This window comes from Nelusetta ayraudi, unplaced genomic scaffold, assembly GCF_046127955.1.
Source record: "Nelusetta ayraudi isolate G7.1 ecotype Tasmania unplaced genomic scaffold, CSIRO-AGI_Nayr_v1 ptg000146l, whole genome shotgun sequence".
NCBI lineage: Eukaryota > Metazoa > Chordata > Actinopteri > Tetraodontiformes > Monacanthidae > Nelusetta > Nelusetta ayraudi.
The window spans coordinates 1073759-1095000 of record NW_027466196.1 but is presented as its reverse complement, the minus strand read 5'-3'; the positions used below and the strand labels follow the sequence as shown (position 1 = coordinate 1095000).

Below are 21242 nucleotides of genomic sequence, written 5' to 3'. Positions count from 1 at the left end.
GGAGGACGCTTCCTTCAGACGGAGGACGCTTCCTTCCAAGGATGCAGAGCCCGAGTTGAGACGCAGCCTTGGTGTCTGGAAAGTTCCTCCTGAGTCCGACGGTGATTTTTGTTTCCTTCAATCTGATGTGTTTCAGATGGACGTGTGCAAGCAGCCGGTCACGGACCCTTCCAAGATGTCGAAAAGAGGTCGATTATCACTGAGGAGAAACTCTGACGGCTTGATGGAGACCGTGGAGAGAGGAGCTGGCAAGCCAGAAGAGGCAAGTCTGCATGGTTCAGCCTGTGTTCTGCCTCTCACTCTGAATATGATGCCATGGCCGACACAAGCACACTTATTCATTGTATCACCTTGTGGATGAGTCCAAACCCCAGTCTTCACATTTACCTCCTTGCTCTATTGCTGAAGTACTGAACGAACAGCCTCCTCTCAGTTGGACAGAGGTCAGAGGTTGATCAGCGTTAACGACTGCAGCCTACAGCTTTACATGTCCCACACGTCCCCTGTTCCACAGGACCTTCTGGTGACCGTCTTTGAGAACGGCGTTCTGGTGAAGGACTACTCCCTGGAGGAGATCAGGAAGCATGCACGGCTGAGGGATGAGGAGCTCAACCCCATGCAGCACAACCAGGAGGAGGAGCTGCTGCACAATCACATCAACAGCGTCCTCCACTAGATGGCAGCGTTGTGGTCGCCTTCCACCGGTGGCTCTCCTGGACTTCCAGACTGTGGTTTTAGCAGGGGGGGGCGGGGGGGGGGGGCGCTGCTGTGGCAGTGGCCACCTACCAAGCTCAGGGTTGATCAAACTGGACATCCGGCCACTTTTAATTGTGTTGTGTTTCACCTGAGAGATTTTAACCACAATCAGGATGTGTACGATTTTTGTTTTTTGTTTGTGGTTTTTTTTTTTTTTTTTTTTTTTGCACAATAAATATGCAGTAACTTGGCATTGAAAACCTTCTTAGTATTCCAACTGCCGTGTTTGTTGGTTTGTTTTCAATCAGGCAGGCTGAGTCCCGAGTCAGCGACTTCCTCACCCAATGTCAGTGAAGGTTCTCATTGGTCCAGGTGTTTGTGTGCCAGCAGCGTTCCTCAGCTGGAAGAGGGCTGAGATGTTCCACCTGCAGGAGTGGATTTCACTCAGAAAGCAGACGGACGATGATTGTCTTTTATTTTCACACCAATCATTAATTAGCTTTCATAGCAGGTAAAAAACAACAACAACAACAACAACCTTTAACAAGAGAAAAACATCATTTAGTATGAAATCTCAACAAAACATAGATGCAGTTCTATTATCATTATTATTATTATTATTATTATTATTATTATTATTATTATTATTTAAATTTGCTACTGGCTATTTGATTTTAATCGCATTTAATCTCATTTTAACTTGTTAAATGAACTCCATTTGAATGAATTGAATGCCGTCACCTGGTGTAGAGCTTGAATCAACTGGCCTGGTTCTTGCTGGTTGTAGAGACCCAAGTATTGAACCGTCTGGAGGAGGTGAGTCCAGAACCTCTCGGTACCTCCTGTTGGCAAAGGTCTCGATCGTGTTGCACGCCACGTGTTCTCTGCATATCCCATAATATATAGTTTTTTGCTCCTGTGGCTCACCACAACACTCCATCCATCTGCTGCTGCTCCGCTTACCGCCCCCCCCCTCTGGCACGCTGTAGAACCCACTGTGGCCCCAGCAGTCTAAACGCACTGGGAGGTGGTCCAGTAGTCGGTTGTCACCGAGTGTGTGTGATATTCACTGGAGCTCCATGCCACCGCTGCGCTGCTTCATTTCAGTGTCTCTTCACAAGCTACTGGGTTCCACTTGTAGTGTAGGTTCTCAATAAAATACATCTGTTCTAGTCTATTCCATTCTATTCTTTGGTGTGGACAGACAGCTAGGTGGCGCTACTGTAACACACGAGTCCAAAAATCCATTAAAAAAAATCAACACAATGTGGATTATTTGGGAGTCGTGTCAGTCAAAGCGATGATAATTTCAATTTCAATTTCATTAATAAAGCACATTTTAAAAACTACAAGTTGACCAAAGTGCTGTGCAGAGATTAAAACCAAAAGTTCAAAACCAATAAAACAAGGTTTTACTAAAGCAGTGATGAGTTGCTCAATAGTGCCATCAGTGTTTTAACCAACTAACCCATCCATGACGTCCAGTAGTCTCCACTAGGGGGAGACACCTCACACTTGACTCCTCTTTTCCTGGGGTTTTCCGTCCTCACACGACTTCTGCAACCACAGTGCTCAGAAATCTTTTGGGCAAGCATCTTGGGTTGCAAAAGGTGCAATTAGGAAATCAACGCTGCTTTGATTTGATAAAGTTCACCCTGGACCCTGGTTCCAGGAGCAGACAGCTGCAGTGACGTGTGGAGAAACACTGGCTTTCAACTCTGTGTGTTGGTGTTGGGTTTCTCAGTTCAGGCAAGCCAGGCAGACAGCGTTAGTTTCTTAGACAAGAGCTTCCTTCACAATAAAGCTCACAGTGAGAATCAGCCAATCAAGAGTCTTCATTTGCACAGCACTGAATCACATCTCAGCGCGCTTTGTAGAATCAGAAGGGAACCAAGTGAGCTCTCGCAGCCAGCAAGGAGCAGCAGATCCCGACTCCAGGGGGCGCTCATCTGAATCAACACGCTGTCGCTTAATGGGAACGATGAAGGAGCTTTACTGAGGAACTGAGAGTCTCTCTGGGCCTCGCACTCGTGAGCCTTGTGATAGAGACTCTGTCTGTGCTGTACATACAGAAGAAGCATGGACAGGGCAGGAAAACCAAACTACTGCCATTGTTTACAACAATTACACACGTTTGTTCAATTCTATTCTGCAATAAATAAATAAAAAAGAAAACAACAAATTGTTTTGCCCATATGAGTGTTATGATTTTATTTTGTTTCGATGCCCCTACAGCCAAGAAGAGATTTGAAGAAAACTGTTCTTCTTTCCAGCTCGGCCTCTCTTGATTGGTTAGTTTGGCTGTTGTCCTGGAGACGAGCGTGTGTGTGTGTGTGTTTGTGTGTGTGTGTGTGTGTGTGTGTGGTAGCGGCGGGGTCTCTCGCAGGGTCTCTCTCTCTCTCTCTCTCTCTCTCTCTCTCTCCCTCTGGTCTCACAGACGCACTGAAGAGACGACCCGGGACACGCATGACTCGAGTGGCGTCCTGTGTCCAGTGTGAACGAACCCAAACCGGATTTCCCCCCCCGTCCGTCCGTCCGTCCGGATGATGAGGATGTTCGGGCTGCTCCTGCTCGGCTCCATCACTTGGCGCTGCTCCGCGATCGAAACCGGTGAGGCACCGACCCGCTGGCCGGTGGTTCTGCTCTTTTCACGACGCCTGCCTGAGTTCTATGATGCAAATAGCGACGGTAGCGAGAATATGTGCTGTTGTTTGAGTGTCTGCGAGTGGCTCTTCCAGGGTCTCCAGCAGGCCACACATCACCAGTGGGCAGATGTGCTGGTGGAAGAACGATGACTGGAGCAGTGCTTCCCACTCGCGCTCCATCCATGAGCACATAGTCCACACTGGACGTGTACCAGAGACGTTCTCTGAACTTTCCACATCTGCACCTGCTGCCCAGCAACGTTCCGCTTTGAACGATTGAATTCATTCGACCACATCGCAGCTCAGCTCACAGAACTGTGCAAACTGTTTTCAACTACGGCACAGTGTCACACATTGTGATTCCACACCGCTGACAGGGTTATTTGTTGATTGATTGTGCATTCACACTTTACATGCGGCCCATTGAACTCGTTGATCCGGCCTGTCGAACTTGAAGAAGTGATAAACAGCTGTGTTTCCAGAGCCATTTCAATAAAGAGCTAAACACCCTGGTGGTCCAGGGGTGGTTCTGGATGGTTCTAGGTGGTTCTAGGATGGTCCTAAGAGCTAAACACCCTGGTGGTTCAGGGTGGTCCAGGGGTGGTTCTGGATGGTTCTAGGTGGTTCTAGGATGGTTCTAGGTGGTTCTAAGAGCTAAACACCCTGGTGGTCCAGGGGTGGTTCTGGATGGTTCTAGGTGGTTCTAAGAGCTAAACACCCTGGTGGTCCAGGGCTGGTTCTGGATGGTTCTAGGTGGTTCTAGGATGGTTCTAGGTGGTTCTAAGAGCTAAACACCCTGGTGGTCCAGGGGTGGTTCTGGATGGTTATAGGTGGTTCTAAGAGCTGAACACCCTGGTGGTCCAGGGCTGGTTCTGGATGGTTCTAGGTGGTTCTAGGATGGTTCTAGGTGGTTCTAAGAGCTAAACACCCTGGTGGTCCAGGGCTGGTTCTGGATGGTTCTAGGTGGTTCTAGGATGGTTCTAGGTGGTTCTAAGAGCTAAACACCCTGGTGGGGCTTCAAAGACACTGATTTGGTTGCAACTTTGCTTTGCTTCATTTTCCATTGACATTCCAGCAACATGTTTCCTCCATGATATCCCAGGATAGGTTGTTTCCTCCTATGAGGTGGCTCACCACAACAGTCCATCTGCTGCTGCTCCGCTACCCCCCCCCCCCCCCGGACACATTTTACAGCCCATTATGGCCCCACCAGTCAGAGGGTTTGACCCCCCTGAATGAAGGTGAGGATCGGTTGACCCCGATCCATCAAGTATGAATACACAGTCAACAAACAGTTGACACTTCTAATCATAATTGTATATAATCTTCAAATAGATGTGCTGACCTATCAACTATTTTGCAGAACAGCTAAAGGTGTGAATTGAATGGTAATACACCATTCAATTCACACCTGAAACACTTTTCAGTTTGGGTAAGATATCAAGACGTCAATATGTGAAGTCTCCTGCGTTGCTTCGTTAAAGAAGTTTACTTATCTTCATTCACTTTAGAAATTCTTTCACGTGATGATGATGATGATGATGATGATGATGATGATGATGATGATGATGATGATAATGATGAACTGAATGACTGTTGAGTTGCCATAGTTTAAACAATATAAGGACACTCACACACTGGCCTCTTCATCTCACCACTGACATCTTCTTCCATTTCCAATCCATTCAGCCATCAACCACCTTCACTTGCTTCTTGTCTGTTTCTGTTCTTAAATCTCACTCCGGTTGTGATGAATATGCTTTCAAAGAGCCGACCAACAGGCCCGTCCTGGGTGTGAGTTGTCCTCCTAGTCACTCACACGTTTGGCTTTAGAGAAACGGGTGCAGTGCAGCGTGAATAAGTGCTTTCCCACCAACAGGGGCTCCCAGTTTTTTGGGGACATTCCTGGGAGTCAATGCAGGAGGATCTGGTTGTCTCCCGGGGAAACAGAGCTAATAAACCCCAGGGGTGGCCGTAAATTTCCTTATTATTTGGCTCTGCGGTTGGCAATGGAGAGCGACGCAGTGAGTGGGGGCTGCCGGAGCTGCTCCGGCCACCAATCTGTCCTGATCTATGCTGCCTTTAAATGAGTCGCGTTGTACACTGAGTGCAGATGTAGCCGCTTTCAGGAGCGTCACTGTGATCTGTGAGCCCATGGCACACCAAACTACTTGTTAGGTTATCATGGGGTTTGAATATGTTTGATGATATAATTTTATGAAATAATGATATTTTAATCATATAGTTTTGAGGAAATGTGTCGTAGTCAGTCTCATTTTTTAAAAGTGTTTATAACTGGTTTATAAACCAGTTATTAACCAGTTATAAACACTTTATATAACTGGTGTTTCTAAAGTGCAATGTTGAGTCATGCTTGACTCGACATTGCTATTGAAGCCTCTACAATCTATAATAATGGTAGCAAGGCAGTCCTTGATGTCATTCTATATTAAAGTGTGTGGCCAGCATGCAACAAAAACAATGTTGATGTGGTCCAGTGGTCGAGTGTCCACCCAGAGACTGGTAGGTTGCGGGTTCGATCCCCAGCCGGGTCAGGCCAAAGACCTCCCTGCTTGGCTCTCAGTATTCAGGGTTGGACTTGACGAGGTCAGCCAGTGATTCCTGAGCGCAGTACCGCTGCTGCCCACCGCTCTCTCAGGGGATGATGGGTCAAATGCAGAGGACAAATTTCTCATCCTCCAGGATGTGACCATCACTGGGACTTTAACTTAATGTGTGACAAATTCCTGAACATAAATCAATATCAATCTAAGTCTGTGGGTTCTCTGTCATGTTTTTCCCTCCCTAGTGAATGTCGTGGACTTCTGTGGCCAAACAATCCGGGACGATGGCATGATCATCAACTCCCACCAGGAATCTAAGAAGTACTACTTTGTAACGATGGGGACTGATTGTCACCTGACCATGCAGGCCAGTTCCCCAAAAGACAAGGTCCAGTTCTACTTCCGCTTCTTTCTGGTCTACAGTTTGCTCCGAGTGGCTCCTTTGAGTCCCGCCCCCGTCCTCCCCGAGTCCCCACGTGGCTCAGCGCCGTTTAACCCAAGGCTGGAGCCCACTTCTGGTGCAAGTTCTGGCGACCCATGTCACGCCGGCTCATACGTTCAGTTCTACGATGGACGGGACCGGAATTCACCGTCCCTTGGACCTCCTCTTTGTGGGAAGAGTCCACCCCGGCCGGTGCTGTCCACTGGGAACTACCTCACCCTGAGGCTGGTCACCCGAGGTACTCAGCCCAGAGTTGACTTTGTGGGGGACTTTACCTCTTTCAGACTAGGTAAGCAAGAGGCCGACGTCTCTGCCCGGACTTTCAATTGCATGTTGCAAAGTATGATGAAATTATGATATTGCAAAACACTCATAATGTTCATGTTCATTGAACACATTCAGGGGCCTGTTTTCAATTTTTATTGAATATATCACTTAAAATATCGAACATAGCTTAGCTTGGATCAGAGCAACCATGAACAAATCTTATTGGACTGACCACTGTGGTGAAAGCAAGTGAGTACACAAATGTGCAAACTTATAAAACACATGTTTGAGTTCTCCTTAGCAGTGAAAGTATGCACCTGCCAGGGCCGTACCAGTCTTGGTATCCTCAAACTCCATTGAGCCATGACACAGCAAGAATTCACCCTCACCCCAGTGTTGATTACGAGCCCTCACCTTTAGTTTGACTGTTCTTCAGCTGACTGCAGCCATAATCTTAAGAAATCTATTTAAGTACGTTATTTGTTTGCTTTGTTTTTGACTAAGAGAGAAAATTAACAGTACATAGATCTTAAATTAGAAAAAGAAACTACGGTACTTTGCAAATTATTTCAAATGACGCTTTCAAAACGAATGTCCTATTATTTGACAAAGTGGTTGCTACTCTGTTGCATGATGAGGAAAATGTCATTATGAGTTTCGCGGCTGAAAGATTTTTCACACTTTTCACAATAATGATTATGTTTCTTTTTCAGGTTTCAACCAGTCAGAGTGCAGCAGTGAGCCATACTTCACCTGCAGGAACGGGAAGTGTATTCCTCTCAGTCTTGTGTGTGATGAAAAAGGCATTGACAACTGTGGGGATGGAAGTGATTTGGAAGAGAATCTCACAACAGGTTGTAAAGGTCAGTCAGATAATCTGATAATACAAGCTTGTCACAAGTACACAGTCAGTGTTGTGATGCTGTGATACCGTAGAACCTCAGACATTGGAGACTTTAGTCTTTTATTTCGTTTACTTTCTGTATATTCAGTTTGTCACGCTCGTGTTTTGTGCAATTTATCTGTTGATACTCATTGTACTTTATCAGCAGGTCAGCTTTTACCTCCTGAACCTCCACCAGATATCCCCACCCCACCCACTGCCTTTGCAACTCCGCCCACAGTGGCAGTCCCCTCACAAATGAACTGCAGCGTATCAGGTAGTGCTCCCAGCCCCGTGTCCATCACAGGTGAGTGCTTTTTGTGATTCCATTTATCAGTTGAGCAATGAAGCAACAGACTACATAGACTGAATGTTACGTCCCACTCATGTCATTCATCTGAAGACTCAGGTGAATGGAGTTACTGTTTGAGTAATCTGTCTCTGCGTTGGAGGTTTCGGGGGGGGGGGGTCGGTGGGGGTCGGTGGGGGAGTAGTTAGGATTGCTTTGGGTTTGATTCTGACCTTGGGGGCCGTGTTGCGTGACTGCGTGTTCTCCCTGCCTCTGCAAGGGCTCTTTCTTGGTCGTCCTACTCCCTCAGTCCAAAGACACCTACAGTCCAAAGACACACATTTGGTTAATTGGCAACTATAAATTGTCCATAGGTGTGCAGTATAGTGTGAATTCTTGTTGGCCTCTCTGTGTTGGCCCTGTGATGAACGGGCAGCTCACTTGTTCAGGGTCTTTCTCTCTCTCTCGTCACCCTAAAACCGCGGGGGTCAGCTCCAGACACCGCCATGACTCTGCCCACAGGACAGGTGGTGATGTAGGTATGCAGACTGCAGGGTGTCTGCTGCAGAGAACATGCAAAGCTCTGGTTGCTGTTAGGACCAGGCCCACGTCCAGAGTCACTGTTTCTCCCACACGCCACAGCACCATACTCCACCACTAACGCTGTTGTCGTGTTTGCGTTGTATGCGGACGATGAACTGAAATCTTTCTCCTCTCATTTGCCAGACTCCCCGCTCTCCCTGTCTTTACTGCTTCTCTACATCCTCCTGGGAGTGGTGGCAGGAGCTTTAGTGCTCTGCTGGTGCTGCTGGTCACCAGGTTGGTTTGTGTGGCGCGTCAGCATCTGTCGCTTCCTACCCTGCTGCAACTCCGTCTGTGCCTCATGCCAACTTTGCGCCCGCAGCTGTGCCAACAGTAAAGAGCACCGTCTGGCCAAAGTCACCCCACACACGCCGACCAATGGGGCTTCAACGGGAGCAGCGGCCATTACCCACAGTGCTGATGAAAATGTAAACATGTCAGCTGTGTGAAGGATCAGTCAATATTTGCGTAGGAATCTTTTTCAGTGATGACGGACCACCGACCGGGTCTAGTGTACAGACCGGGTCTAGTGTACAGTATGACCAGAGGGGAACAGTCGTGGTCGCACTGTTCTATGTGTGCTTTAACTGCAACACAACTTTTTAGTCTTTTTAAGTTGCTATTCAACGGTAAAGCAGGGTGTAGTGTGATTGTTGATTGTATCAGTAGTGTATTTGTTGTGTCACAATGGCTGAATATTCTGTGAAACTTGCCACACAATGAAAGGGCCCAATTTGAGTACAAAAAAATGGAAAGGAAAACATTTCTTTCCCGTGGTTTCCGTCTCATTGCAAAGACTCTTTAGGTTCCAAATTAAAAGCATAATTGAACACGAAGCCGCTTAGCCAAGCAGACACAAGTAGGATTTAGTAGTGGAGGAAAGTCTTTTTGGCGAGCGGACCGGAACCAATGAGTCTTGGGGCCAAGAATTAAATTTAGCCAAGGCTGCATTTTAACCAAGTTGTTGCAAAAATTTACGACTGCCTACATGAGTCCACTGCACCTGTCCAGCCCAGCTGGGATGGCGTGTTGTTGAGTTTGAAAGCCACTGCCGACTGCAGGAAAATATTTTGGACAAGCAGGCACATGGACAGTGTCCACTCACAATACACGCAATAACAGATCAACAGCAGCAGAACAGACCACAAGCCACAGAGGGTTCGGTTTTATTCATTGAGTGACTCAATCCTGAGGTGTCAAAGGGAAACTGGTTTGGATGCCCGTAAAGCGATCATACAGTGGTTTTATTGCACTGGTCAAAATTTATGCAAACATTTTTTTTTGTAGATTTCACAAAGTCCATTCATATGCACGTGTTGTTCTGCAAGAGTATGTACATATTGTATTTTCTTATCTTTATTTTATTTTGTTTTTCATTTTTTTGTTGTTTTGCATTTGAAGTCATCTTTGAAGAGATGCTTTTATTGTTTTGTTTTGTTTTGTTTTCCTTTGGGTCCAGACATTTCTCCCCACTTTCCATTGGCAAGCTTTAAGAAACGTCTCAGAAATTGTAATGAATTTTTACGTTTAATAAACTTGCGAAAAAATTAAAAAGTTGAAAAAAAAACAAAAACAAACCTAAAATGATGTGATTTTCAGAACACGCAATGAGGTGTGAAGATGTGCTTTAATGTGAGACAAGTCACTGCTTTTGTTTTGCAGTAACGATGGGGTTTTAGTAGAGTGCACTGACTGAATGTTTCCATGGACGCATGCTGGGAAACTCAACTCCAAAGCCTCCCCCCCGCTGATCACAGCTGCTGTCCCCTGCAGAAATCCTCTTTTTCTTTCGTCTTCTCCCAGCAGCAGGATTTCTTCATGCACTTCATGAAACACAGACACTGAGTAGTTGTTGTTGTTTTTTTGTTTTTTTAAATGAAAATCCTTGAAATTATTAAGGACAGCAAAACACAGTGTGCATGTCTGGAAACAGAGACAAAATAATTTCAGTATTCTTCAGAAAAGTTGTTGAATTTGTATGCAGTTGTCTGAGCTCCTAGTCAATGGCAGAATCAGCGCTGTTTTGCAAAAGCAGAGAAGATTTGACAAAAAAAAAAAAAAAAAAAAAAAAAAACATCACAGCGGCGGCCCAGAAGCTCTTACGCCACAATGCATTTTTGTTTCAAAGATTTGAGACCTTTTGCGAAGAGAAATAAACAAACAGTTGTCGCCAAGAAGCATTTTCACATCAAATAAATGATCTACCAAACTCAAACTGTGGTCGTTGTCTTTCGTTTGATTCTACTTTAAAGTTTATAGAACAATTAGTTAGGTTTTGCAATAATTATACATTGCATATGTATACACACAATTATTACAGCATCTTAAACCCCTTTCCTTTCAGAGTCCCTCCTTCACCCAGACAAATGCTTCAGTCTGAATAATGCGGCAGAAGAAGAAGAGAAGAAGAAGAAGAAGAAGAAGAAGAAGAGAAGAAGAAATGCTCCGGTGTGAGAGGAAATCTGTGTCCATATGTCGCCCGTGTAAACTCTCTTTGTTGCATCCTGTAGATGTAGTAGCTCCATAACCTTTCCTTTCCACCAGCATACAGTGAATTGTTGAACTGCATTACACAGTGTGTCCTGATGAGTGCGCCTCGCAGGCCATAAGTACTGGATTAAAAAAATGTCTTTTTGACCTCCAGGTTGCCAGGCTGCGATGCACTTAAGAATGCAGACCTCCTTGTTTGCCTGCTTCCTGCACACAGTACAGTATCCAGTATACAGGTACCACCCGAACAATTAGAATATCAAGTCAAAGTTGTTTTACTTTGGCAATTTAACATCAAAGATGAAAGCAACACATTTTATTGAGCCATTCCACGCAAATTGACATCTCAAGCAGTTCCTTGTAGTAACTTTGCTCATTAAGATTTTCAGCTTATTAAAAGCACAAAGCCACAAACTCAGGAAATGAGAATAGTGTGAAAAGCTTCAGTTTTGTAGCTTCAAAGAGTCCAAAGAATCCAAAACACCTGCAAAAGGCGAGAGGTTTTAAGACATTCTGGATAAACTTCCTAATGCATGTCACGTCTGTGCTGAGCCTAACAGCAGTAGGTTGCCTGGCAGCAAATGGTCCTTATCTAACAAAGGTTACACGAATGATATTTTTTTGCATTTGTCCTTTCTAAGAGCTTTTATATTTGTCATGCACACTTACAGTTGCAACATTTCACATTACTTAAAGGTTCAGCGTGTAATATTTGGAGATTTTGAAGAAGAAACAGCGACATCAAGTGGTTACGTTTTAGACTGCAGTGTCTTTCACTCTCCTGAGCTTGCCAGTGAGCTACAGTGGCCTGTGCACTCAAACCTGGATACCGCCACCATATATATATTTACATACAACACATGTATCCTCATATCAACCAACGATGGTGCTGTGTGCGAAGGCCACCGTAGTTCACAGGCGAGGGTCAGTATGAGAACCTTTACCACCTGTAACTTTTTATTCAGGTTGGGAAACCAACGTTGCGCCATTGGTCAAAGATCCAACTTTTTGAGTAAATACGCCAAATCTGCTCATCTGGACTTTCATGGTCAACACTGTCTTGGCTCACAGAACCTCCAAGTCTGCTCTTCAACTTCAGTGTTCACAACTGAGTGATATCAGCTGCATGCTAACCTGGGTCATGCTTCACCGCAGCCTTTGTTGCATCTTCGTTCTGCGCCTGTATTGTGCAGTTAGGGGTCAGGATTCAATGCCTTTGGCCTCCGAGACTCCATGTTTACTGCGCCCAGGTTGCTTCTTGTCGTTCATGGTGGATTTGATGTTGTCACAGTGATCGCAACTGCTATTTTACAGAGTCTGTAGGGCACACAAACACTTCTTAATAACGCTAGCCCACCTTCTATCATGTCTAGTAAAAGAATTGAAATTATTGAACTGAATTATATGTCCTGCAAAGTGAATGACCAACATTTTCTCTCGAAAAAATATATATTTTAAAATCCCCCTTTCTTAAAAAAAAACAAAAAACGGAAAAACTGCCCAAAAAGCCACGACCCAGTCCAAGCAGTTTTGCGAACCACTTTTGAGTAGCAACCCATGAGTTGAGAAACGCTGGTTTAGAGCGCCTATCGTTGTAATTTGTCTCCAGTCCTGAAGTGTTTGTGGAGGGAGTTCAGGCGGTGAAATCAGCTTCAAAAGAGGCAACAACCCTTGGCGGCGCTGACCGGCCCATCGAGGCTCAGTACCAAAGAATCCCAACGTGTCGCTGGTCCAACTGTGGTCCACCTGTGTGTGCAGAGCGCTGTTTAAATCGTGCTGGAATTCCGCAATAAGCTCTTACATGTGGCGCCAAGACTGAATCCTGCAGAAGAAAGGAGAGCCCGGTGAGGCCACTGTTGACCATTGAGCTTCAGTCCACTTAGTCCACCACCACCACCTGGACGCTCATTAAGTCTGACTGGACCCCACTGTGGCCCACCAGTCAAAAGGTTTAGAGGTGCTGTGTATACATGGGACTGTTTGGTCAGACTCAGACTTCCAACACACAGAGTTTGCATTGCCATAGTGCTCTTGAGGACGTGGTCAGAAAGCCCCGACTGTCTATGTTTGTCATGACAGCCAACTCTCTACTCTGCTCTACTCTGCTCTATTCTTAGCCAGGAGGCAGCGTGTTGACTCAGCGATAAACTGCCTCGCACTGGACTGCTGTGTTCACGTGTCCAGCAGCATGGTCATGATGATGACGATGATGATGATGATGATGATGATGATGATGATGCCATGCTGTGTCAGCATGCTACTGATAACGTGGCAACTCTCAAACTGTGGGGGTTCAGGGTCATTGGGTTTTACCACATACTGAATATCTCAGCATAACGGCCACTCTGTGGCTTATCAATACACTGAATATCGCAGTATTACACAGACTCTATGTGGCTTATCAATACACTGAATATCGCAGTATTACACCCACTCTGCATGGCTTATCAATACACTGAATATCGCAGTATTACACCCACTCTGTATGGCTTATCAATACACTGAATATCGCAGTATTACACCTACTCTATGTGGCTTATCAATACACTGAATATCGCAGTATTACACAGACTCTATGGCTGATCAATACACTGAATATCGCAGTATTACACAGACTGTGTGGCTTATCAATACACTGAATATCGCAGTATTACACCTACTCTATGTGGCTTATCAATACACTGAATATCGCAGTATTACACAGACTCTATGGCTGATCAATACACTGAATATCGCAGTATTACACAGACTCTATGGCTGATCAATACACTGAATATCGCAGTATTACACAGACTGTGTGGCTTATCAATACACTGATTATCGCAGTATTACACAGACTCTATGGCCTATCAATACACTGAATATCGCAGTATTACACAGACTCTATGTGGCTCATCAAGCTTTGTGGAAATGCATGTGCTCGAGCAGAGCTTGCAGGTGATGCAGCTCAGCAGGTTTTCTTTGGTATGTCTGAAACTGATGCTGTTTCATTCAAAATACACTTATGTTGAATAACACGATGATCAGTTCTCATTTATTTCAAACTGTTTCACCGTCGCCTCACTTTAGAGCTTTGAAAAGTTGTTACATCATTTTTTTTTTATCAGCGTTGCAACATCAGTGTGGGGACAGTCAGACACATGAAATGTTTGAATAAGATTGCATGACTTTGGCTTCAGAGCAAGGAAGTGTTGCGCAGGAGAGCATAAAATATGACTCTGCTGCTAATGTTGCAGAAAATTGATTTTGTTAAAAAAAAAAAAATTAAAAATCATTTTCAATAGGAAACTACCAAATGCCCACTGGTCATTATTAATGACAAGTTTCTATGTACAATTCCTCTAGGTATAGGCAAACTATGGCCCAGGGACCATATGCGGCCAGTTAAGATTTTTAATCCGGCCATCTGAACTTCAGTCAGCCATAAAACAGCTGCATCTCCTCCATGTTTGCAGTGTTTCTAGAGTCATTTCAATAAAGAGCCAAACACCCTGGTGGTTCTAGGAGGTTCTAGGAGGTTCTAGGAGGTTCTAGGTAGTTCTAGGTGGGGCTTCACTGATTTTATTGTAATGCTTTTGCTTCATTTTCCATTGACATTACAGCAACATGTTTCCTCCATAATACCCCATGATAGATTGTTTCCTCCTATGAGGAGGCTCACCACAACACTCCATCCATCTGCTGCTGCTGCTGCTCCGCTACCCCCCCACCACCCCCCCCCCCCCCCCCCCCGTCAAGGTTAGAACCCACTGTGGTCAGACGTCTGCCCACCCCTGTGTTAGACCCAACCGGCCGTCGCTGTCAAACAGTGAGAACATCGACTCTGTCGGTTTCATGTATGTATGTGTGAATGTGATTGTGACGTCTCACCGCACGTCGCTGTTTTTACACGCAGTTGACACGTTGCTATTCAAACCATTCGAATACAGGAAGTGTAGTCAGCATGACGCCGTGCATCAATGTAATGAAAACACTGAAGTTTATTGTTACAAAAAAAAACACGCAGTATATTATTTACATAGTCAAATATTTTAAACACGTCCTCCTTTCACAAAGCACAAAAAGTGTGTGGAGTGGCACCTTTCGACACAGCAGGTGGCGCTAAACGACAGCTCAGTACAGTCACATTATCAGCACGGCGTTCCCTCTGGGGACTTAAAATGCAGAGAATTTCAAGCTGAAGTCAAACCATGCGATCATTAAAATATAAGCATAAGAAAATCCCCCTGGCTCTCCTGTTTTCCTGTGTTTTTTTATTGGCTTCGAATGTCACCTGATATATTTTAAAGTTTCTGCCTCGGGATGTCTTATGGAAACTTTGACTGGAATCCCTTTGTTTCACTTCTGGTCTGTCTGGCAGGCTTTTTCAGGCAACAAAGCGTCTCCGAGAGCCTGAAGGTGTCTGCGGCCCTCCGACCGCCGTGCTTTGAAGGGAGCCGACCAGCAAAGACACACATGCATTCACAATGATATCAGTCACTTCTGTCTGCACTCTATTAGGAGGCGTGTAGCCGGTTGGCCAAGCTCCGTTGACTGGATGTGGGCCTTTTGGAGAGGGTGACGGTGAGGGCGGCGTCCCCGGCCAGCTCGGCCAGTTTCTCCTTCAGTACTTCCTTCTCCTCCGCGTTTGCGTCTTCTCGTACCGCGACGTGGTTCTGCTGCCGGGCCGAGGGCGTTGTGAGCGTGACGGCCACCTCCGAGTCCACGGCGTCGCCGGAGGAGAAGGGGTGGCACACGGTCTCCACCAGGCCGATGACCGTGCCCAGCAGCGCAAACACCGAGCCCACCAGGTAGACCTTCAGCAAGCCTCTGCCGGGCCTCTGACTCAGCAGCTCTTTGACAAAGGGGATCAACTCCTCCACAGTCCCACCCTCCATGGGCTCTCGTGCTTCAGCTGAGATGCAGGTGGACCTCGCCATCGGACCTATCAGAAATGAACATTTGCAGACGTTATAATTTTGACCATGAGAAGGGAAACCATCTCTCTGAGATAGCAAACCAGTTCAAATGAACTCCACGTTTAGTCACGTTTCCATTTGAAAATGAGATGTTTGGGCAGTGGGTGATGTAACAGTAAGAACTTACTTGAACAGGGATAGCTTGCAGTTTCCATTCTCGGAGCGTCAGCTTAGTCTCAGGTTCCAGCTCTGGTTGGTGTCAAGAACACACCCTCCACACTGGCATTATTTAAAGCTCCAGTCCCCACCCACTCGGTGACCTTCGGTGAATATTCATGAGGAGGTGGAGGCTCCACCTTCAAAAGGGGGGAATCAAGAGTTTTGACCCAGTTGTGCGCCAGCGTGTTAAACTGCCGTTGGAGCGTCCAGGCGAACCCCTCTGGTGGTTGGAGGTTCACCAAAGGCAACAACAGAGTTTGAACGTGTAACTTGCAAACTGTGAACCGCATTGGGTGACTAAATGACAGAGGTGAAATGGCGTGAGGAGTTACTGATTGTTGGCACAGTCTCCACCATGCAGTACTTGTTCTCAGAGGCCTTTCAGATGAGAGTGTGGGTGCTGCTGAAGGTTCCTAAACACTTGGACAGGTACTGGTTGTTGTTCTGCTTTGCTTTCAGAGAATCAGTCCCTCGGCTCCTTGCTCCGGGTTGTCTGCAATTCAGACAAAAACTTCAAAGGGTCAGTGATTACTTTGACCACTAGAGGGTGCAGCTGAGAACAGCGTGTAGATCAAAACAACAAGGCGGAGGGAGTCCCACCTCCTCCCAGCCAGCACGTCTCCAATTCCAGGAAAAACTAAAATAAATAAATACCCAAACAGGTTATTTTCACTGGGCCACTAAAGAGTGATTCGAATGAATTAATATGATTTAAAAAAAAAAATTCTACATGAGAGAAAGTGCAGGGAAGGTTTAAGTTCTCATTCGACTTTATTTTAACATTTCAGAACATGGATAAAACACTCCTGAGTCAGCATGTATAGCTTTCCAAAATAATACTGAATGACCTTTGTAATAATAAAGATGTGCTTTCCCTTTTATTATAGTAGCGACACCAGAGACCCTGAAGGGCTAAACTAAACATTTCCTTTTATATTAAAATAAGTGCTTCCAATGCCAAACTAGTCAAAGATGTTCAAATAGCCATAATCAAAATGTAAATATTCTAGAGTATCATAATATATATATTTTTTTTTAAAAAGTCAAGCATTTCAAAACTCAATCCAATGCTAATTGGTAGTTTATGGTTCATCCTTACTGCAATCAGGAATTACGATGATTAAATCCCTAAAGGTTCAGTCTGTAATATTTGGAGATTTTGAAGACGAAGCAGCGACGTCAAATGGTTACATTTCAGATTGCAGCGTCTTTCACTCCCTCCCTCTCCCAAGCTTGCCAGTGAACTACAGTGGCCTGCGCACCCAAACCTGGATACCTCATCCACCTTCTTCTTCTTTGTCGGTTTATTTGAAGTAGCGAGCGTTTTCCCTACATATGAAACAGGCTGTCAGGCAGCTGGATTGTCCCCACCAGGCTTCCTTAGAAAAATGGTGGTGCAATTGGCAGCTAACTGGGAGCAAGACCCTTATTAAACTATGGAGATTCTTACATTTATATGTATGAACTGTTCTACGGGTAGGAGAACCAAATTATTATTGTATTGTGTATTGTACACTTTTATATTATATTAGTATATTTGTGGGCAGTATTTTAAGCTTTTGCCTATGTAGAAACCCTAAGTCAAGGCAAACATTACATACTGGACCTTTAAAGCCTGACCGGTCCAACTGAGTTAAAGTTCAGGACGATATGGTGACCAAAATAGACAACAAGAGACATGTGAGCTTGACTTCACTATCAGTTGGATGTAAAAGGTTGTTGGCTGAGAGCCAAACAGGTGACCCAGGCCACTCTTTCACTAATGGACTTCATGTGAATCCTCCACATCCACACTCACCAAATTGGGGGAAAGGTCGTCTCAACCCTCTTACCCCACAGTTGCGAGCTGTCGGCGGAGCAGGACGTTTGTCTGCAGCGTGGTACACAGTGTGGTCCACATGTGACACACGCAATCATGATACATGGTACAAGGCCTCCAGTGGCACACACTGCACGTTTCAGAGACACCTGGTCATCACATTTGCTGATGACTAAACACGTTACGTCCTACAGCAAGCAGGGGGGGCCAAACTACTGACTGGTGGGCCACAGTGGGTTGTATAATGTGCCAGAGGGGGGGTAGCGGAGCAGCAGCAGATGGATGGAGTGTTGTGGTGAGCCTCCTCATAGGAGGAAACAACCTATCCTGGGATATCATGGAGGAAACATGTTGCTGTAATGTCAATGGAGTTGCAACCAAATCAGTGTCTGTGAAGCCCCACCAGGGTGTTGAGCTCTTAGAACCACCCAGAACCATCCAGAACCACCAGGGTGTTTAGCTCTTTATGACTAAAACTAAATCAAATGTTGCTGTCAAAATGAACACCGGCTAGCAGGGCCTAGTTTGTTCTTATTGGTTCTTCAGAACATCACGTAGATGGTGGATCTGGGTCAGCACTGGGTGAGTGTGAGCGCTTGTGGAAATGCTAATCTTATTATATCTCAATGTTCTTTGCAAGGAGACCCTGAATAAGAAAGAAAGAAAACTCCTCTGGTATTTCACACCAGGTCCTGGTTACAGTAGTGACGGTGCTGTGGGTGTCACTTAGGATTGAACAAAATAATCCTTCGCTATTTAGGACACAGTGGGAAATGTACATTCTCTCCTGCAACAAAGCTGTCAAAGAAAGGAACTCAACTCAAACCCAAAGATTAGCATATTATACACATATATAATACACACTAGCAGTCAACAGTCTGCACTCTTTCATTTTCATGACTGTTGACATTGCAGACTGTCACCCAAGGCATCCAAACTATGAATGAACACACGTGGAAAATGTATTCATTACAAAAGTGTGAAATAACTCAAAGCAGTTTGATATTTGAGGTGATCTAGAACATCCACCCTTCATATAGAATATATAGAACATCACATGTTTAGGGATTGAACATTAATCCTTGTATCTTGCTCATATATTTGATGTCTTCAGTGTGGATCTACAGTGTAGAAAGCAGTCAAGGAACAGGTGTGCCCAAACAATAGAGATTATAAATAGATAATAACTACAAATCACAAGTGTGGATAATAAAATAAAGTTGCTGAGGTTATTATTGTTCAGGCACATTTCCTTTTGTTGTGTGTGTGTGTGTGTGTGTGTGTGTGTGTGTGTGTGTGTGTGTGTGTGTGTGTGTGTGTTGGTATGTGTGTGTGTTTGTGTTGGTATGTGTGTTGGTGTGTGTGTGTGTGTGTGTGTGTGTGTGTGTGTTGGTATGTGTGCATAATTTAGTTAAGCAGTAACTACAGTAAGAAGCCACAGACGGAAGTGTTTTTGTTGCTGGCTACAAGTTTGTCTTCAGACAGCAGCAGCACCTCCTGCACCTCCAGCACCTCCTGCACCTCCAGCAGCAGCAGCAGCAGCAGGAGGAGGAGGAGATCCAGCACCTCCTGCACCTCCAGCACCTCCAGCAGCAGCAGCAGCAGCAGCAGCAGCAGCAGCAGCAGGAGGAGATCCAGCACCGCGTCAAATCACAGCAGCAGTGTTCATCCAGACCATCCGCAGTGGCGACGGCGCACGTCTCAACTTGTGCTCGGTGCTTGTGTGAAGTGGCGGTGAGTCACCAGACACACCCTGCTGTACCTGCACTGAGTCAGGCTGTCTGGAGAGGAGTGGAGGAAAGACCCAGAGTGAGTGTGAGTGTGTGTGTGTGTGTGTGTGTGTGTGTGTGTGTGTGTGAGTTCAGTGTGCCCTCTGGGTATTATTATTGTTGGTTGCACACTGGTGATCATTAACAGCTGAATTCAAGGCGTGGCAAAGCTTCAACCTGCCTGCTGGATATGTTTTATACCTGAGGAGGGAAGAGAAGCCAGGAGTCAATGTGCTTTGGACATGAGGAGCAAAACAAAAACCCTGTTGTTTATTATGTACAGGTACCGCCCGAACAATGAGAACGTCAAGTAAAAGTTGTTTTGTTTTGGCAATTTAACATTAAAAGATGAAAGCAACACATTTTATTGAGCCATTCCACACACATTGACATCTCAAGCAGTTCCTTGTTGTAACTTTGCTGATTCAGATTTTCAGCTTATTAAAAGCACAAACCCACAAACTCAGAACATTATTATAAAATTTGAGGGTTTTTTTCAAGACCTGATCAGCAAAATGCAAAGAAATAAAAACTTGCAATATATTGATTTGCATATTATTCCTTTATATAATATGTCACATTCACCTTTTTAGTTGAATTGCAGGAATACAGCAACCTGTTCAGGAGGTTCTAATGTCCTGGGTAGTACCTGTATTCAGTATTACTGGTGGAGATGTTTCTGCATTGTGTACGTGTACAGACACACACCATTTGTCAAGGAACTTTCTCTAATATTTCCATGATGTTGAGTCTTGCCAGTGATCACAAACAGCCACGGCTATGATTGGTGTTCTTCCACTGTCTCACGTCATCGTCCCATGGTGTATTTTAACATTTTGTGAAGAAAAAATAAATAAAAAAAGACATTTAAACTTGAACTTCATGTGCCGTGGCAGGCAAGCAGCTGTGACTCACAACAATATGTAAGACAGCAAAGTGATTCTCATGCAGTACGCATATAAAAGTACGTCAATAAAGTTGTGTCCAGTGGTAATTACATGGACGCCATTATTATTGGCTTTTCTGCTTATTCTTTGATTATCTTTTTTAGAAAACTTTTTTTTTTCCTGTTTTCAAACAACAGCGGTTCAGCCATTGGCCCAGTGAGTCACTTCCCTCTAATCAGAAGCTTAACTGTTTACAAGTGTAGCGTCTGCTATCTGCTGGTGGCCATTAAAGCGCTGATGTCAGTCAATTAATCAATCAACATTTATTAGCACAAGGCTAATAAACCAACCAAGCAACTATACATGCAGTACAGTAATGTACGGAATAGAGTATCTAAAGATAATGTTTGTGTTTCTTTAATAATAGAAAAAAAGAATATTGCATGAAGTCATTTCAAGTTCATAAAGTTTCCCAATCAAGGCCAAGCGTGTGTGTGTGTTTGTGTGTGTGTGTGTGTGTGTGTGTGTTTCCTTACTCAGAGTTGAGGCTGGGCCATGTGTGTGTGTGTGTGTGTGTGTGTGTGTGTGTGTGTCAGTGTCTGCTGCAGGCAGGGAGTGGCAGTGCAGGGAGTGGCGCCTCTGACTCGCTCTCTATCATATCTTCCAGGTGAGACGCTGCTCATAAAGCAGCAGCCTGACAACAGCGCAGCTCACTTGGATGTTTGGATCCCAGCAGAACAGGTGAGCTTCTCCCACCGGGTGCTGCTGCTGCTGCTGCCGCCTGCTGAGTTC

General features: G+C 45.1%; 4 protein-coding genes across 7 annotated transcripts in view; 2 read left to right on the top strand and 2 right to left on the bottom strand.

Annotated features, from left to right (window-relative positions):
• Positions 1-963, top strand: part of nampt2 (nicotinamide phosphoribosyltransferase 2) — a 10777-nt gene extending 9814 nt beyond the window's left edge. The window contains exons 10-11 of the mRNA XM_076013227.1: positions 137-262; positions 515-963. Coding sequence (XP_075869342.1) covers positions 137-262; positions 515-676 — 288 coding nt within the window. The 3' untranslated portion in view covers positions 677-963. The remainder of the gene's footprint in view (positions 1-136; positions 263-514) is intronic.
• A 2137-nt stretch (positions 964-3100) lies between these two features.
• ldlrad2 (low density lipoprotein receptor class A domain containing 2) lies at positions 3101-8881 on the top strand. 4 transcript variants are annotated; one of them, XM_076013235.1, is made up of 6 exons: positions 3101-3306; positions 6151-6226; positions 6329-6636; positions 7328-7477; positions 7664-7804; positions 8513-8881. In XM_076013235.1, the coding sequence occupies exons 1-6, from the start codon at positions 3240-3242 to the stop codon at positions 8815-8817; spliced, it is 1047 nt and encodes a 348-aa protein (XP_075869350.1). In that variant the 5' UTR covers positions 3101-3239; the 3' UTR covers positions 8818-8881. The 4 variants fall into 4 exon arrangements, with proteins under 4 accessions (XP_075869350.1, XP_075869351.1, XP_075869349.1 ...); XM_076013236.1 differs by having other exon boundaries at positions 6151-6636; positions 8513-8605; positions 8691-8881; XM_076013234.1 differs by having other exon boundaries at positions 6151-6636; positions 7667-7804.
• The window catches only part of hdac11 (histone deacetylase 11), a 400302-nt gene continuing 383017 nt past the window's right edge, over positions 3958-21242 (bottom strand). The window contains exon 13 of the mRNA XM_076013250.1: positions 3958-4233. The gene's annotated coding sequence lies outside the window, so the exon portion shown is untranslated. The remainder of the gene's footprint in view (positions 4234-21242) is intronic.
• g0s2 (G0/G1 switch 2) lies at positions 14817-16082 on the bottom strand. Its single transcript, XM_076013262.1, has 2 exons — positions 15944-16082; positions 14817-15782 (listed from the first exon to the last, which is right to left on the bottom strand). Exons 1-2 carry the CDS (start codon positions 15969-15971, stop codon positions 15355-15357), a joined length of 456 nt encoding a protein of 151 aa, XP_075869377.1. The 5' UTR covers positions 15972-16082; the 3' UTR covers positions 14817-15354.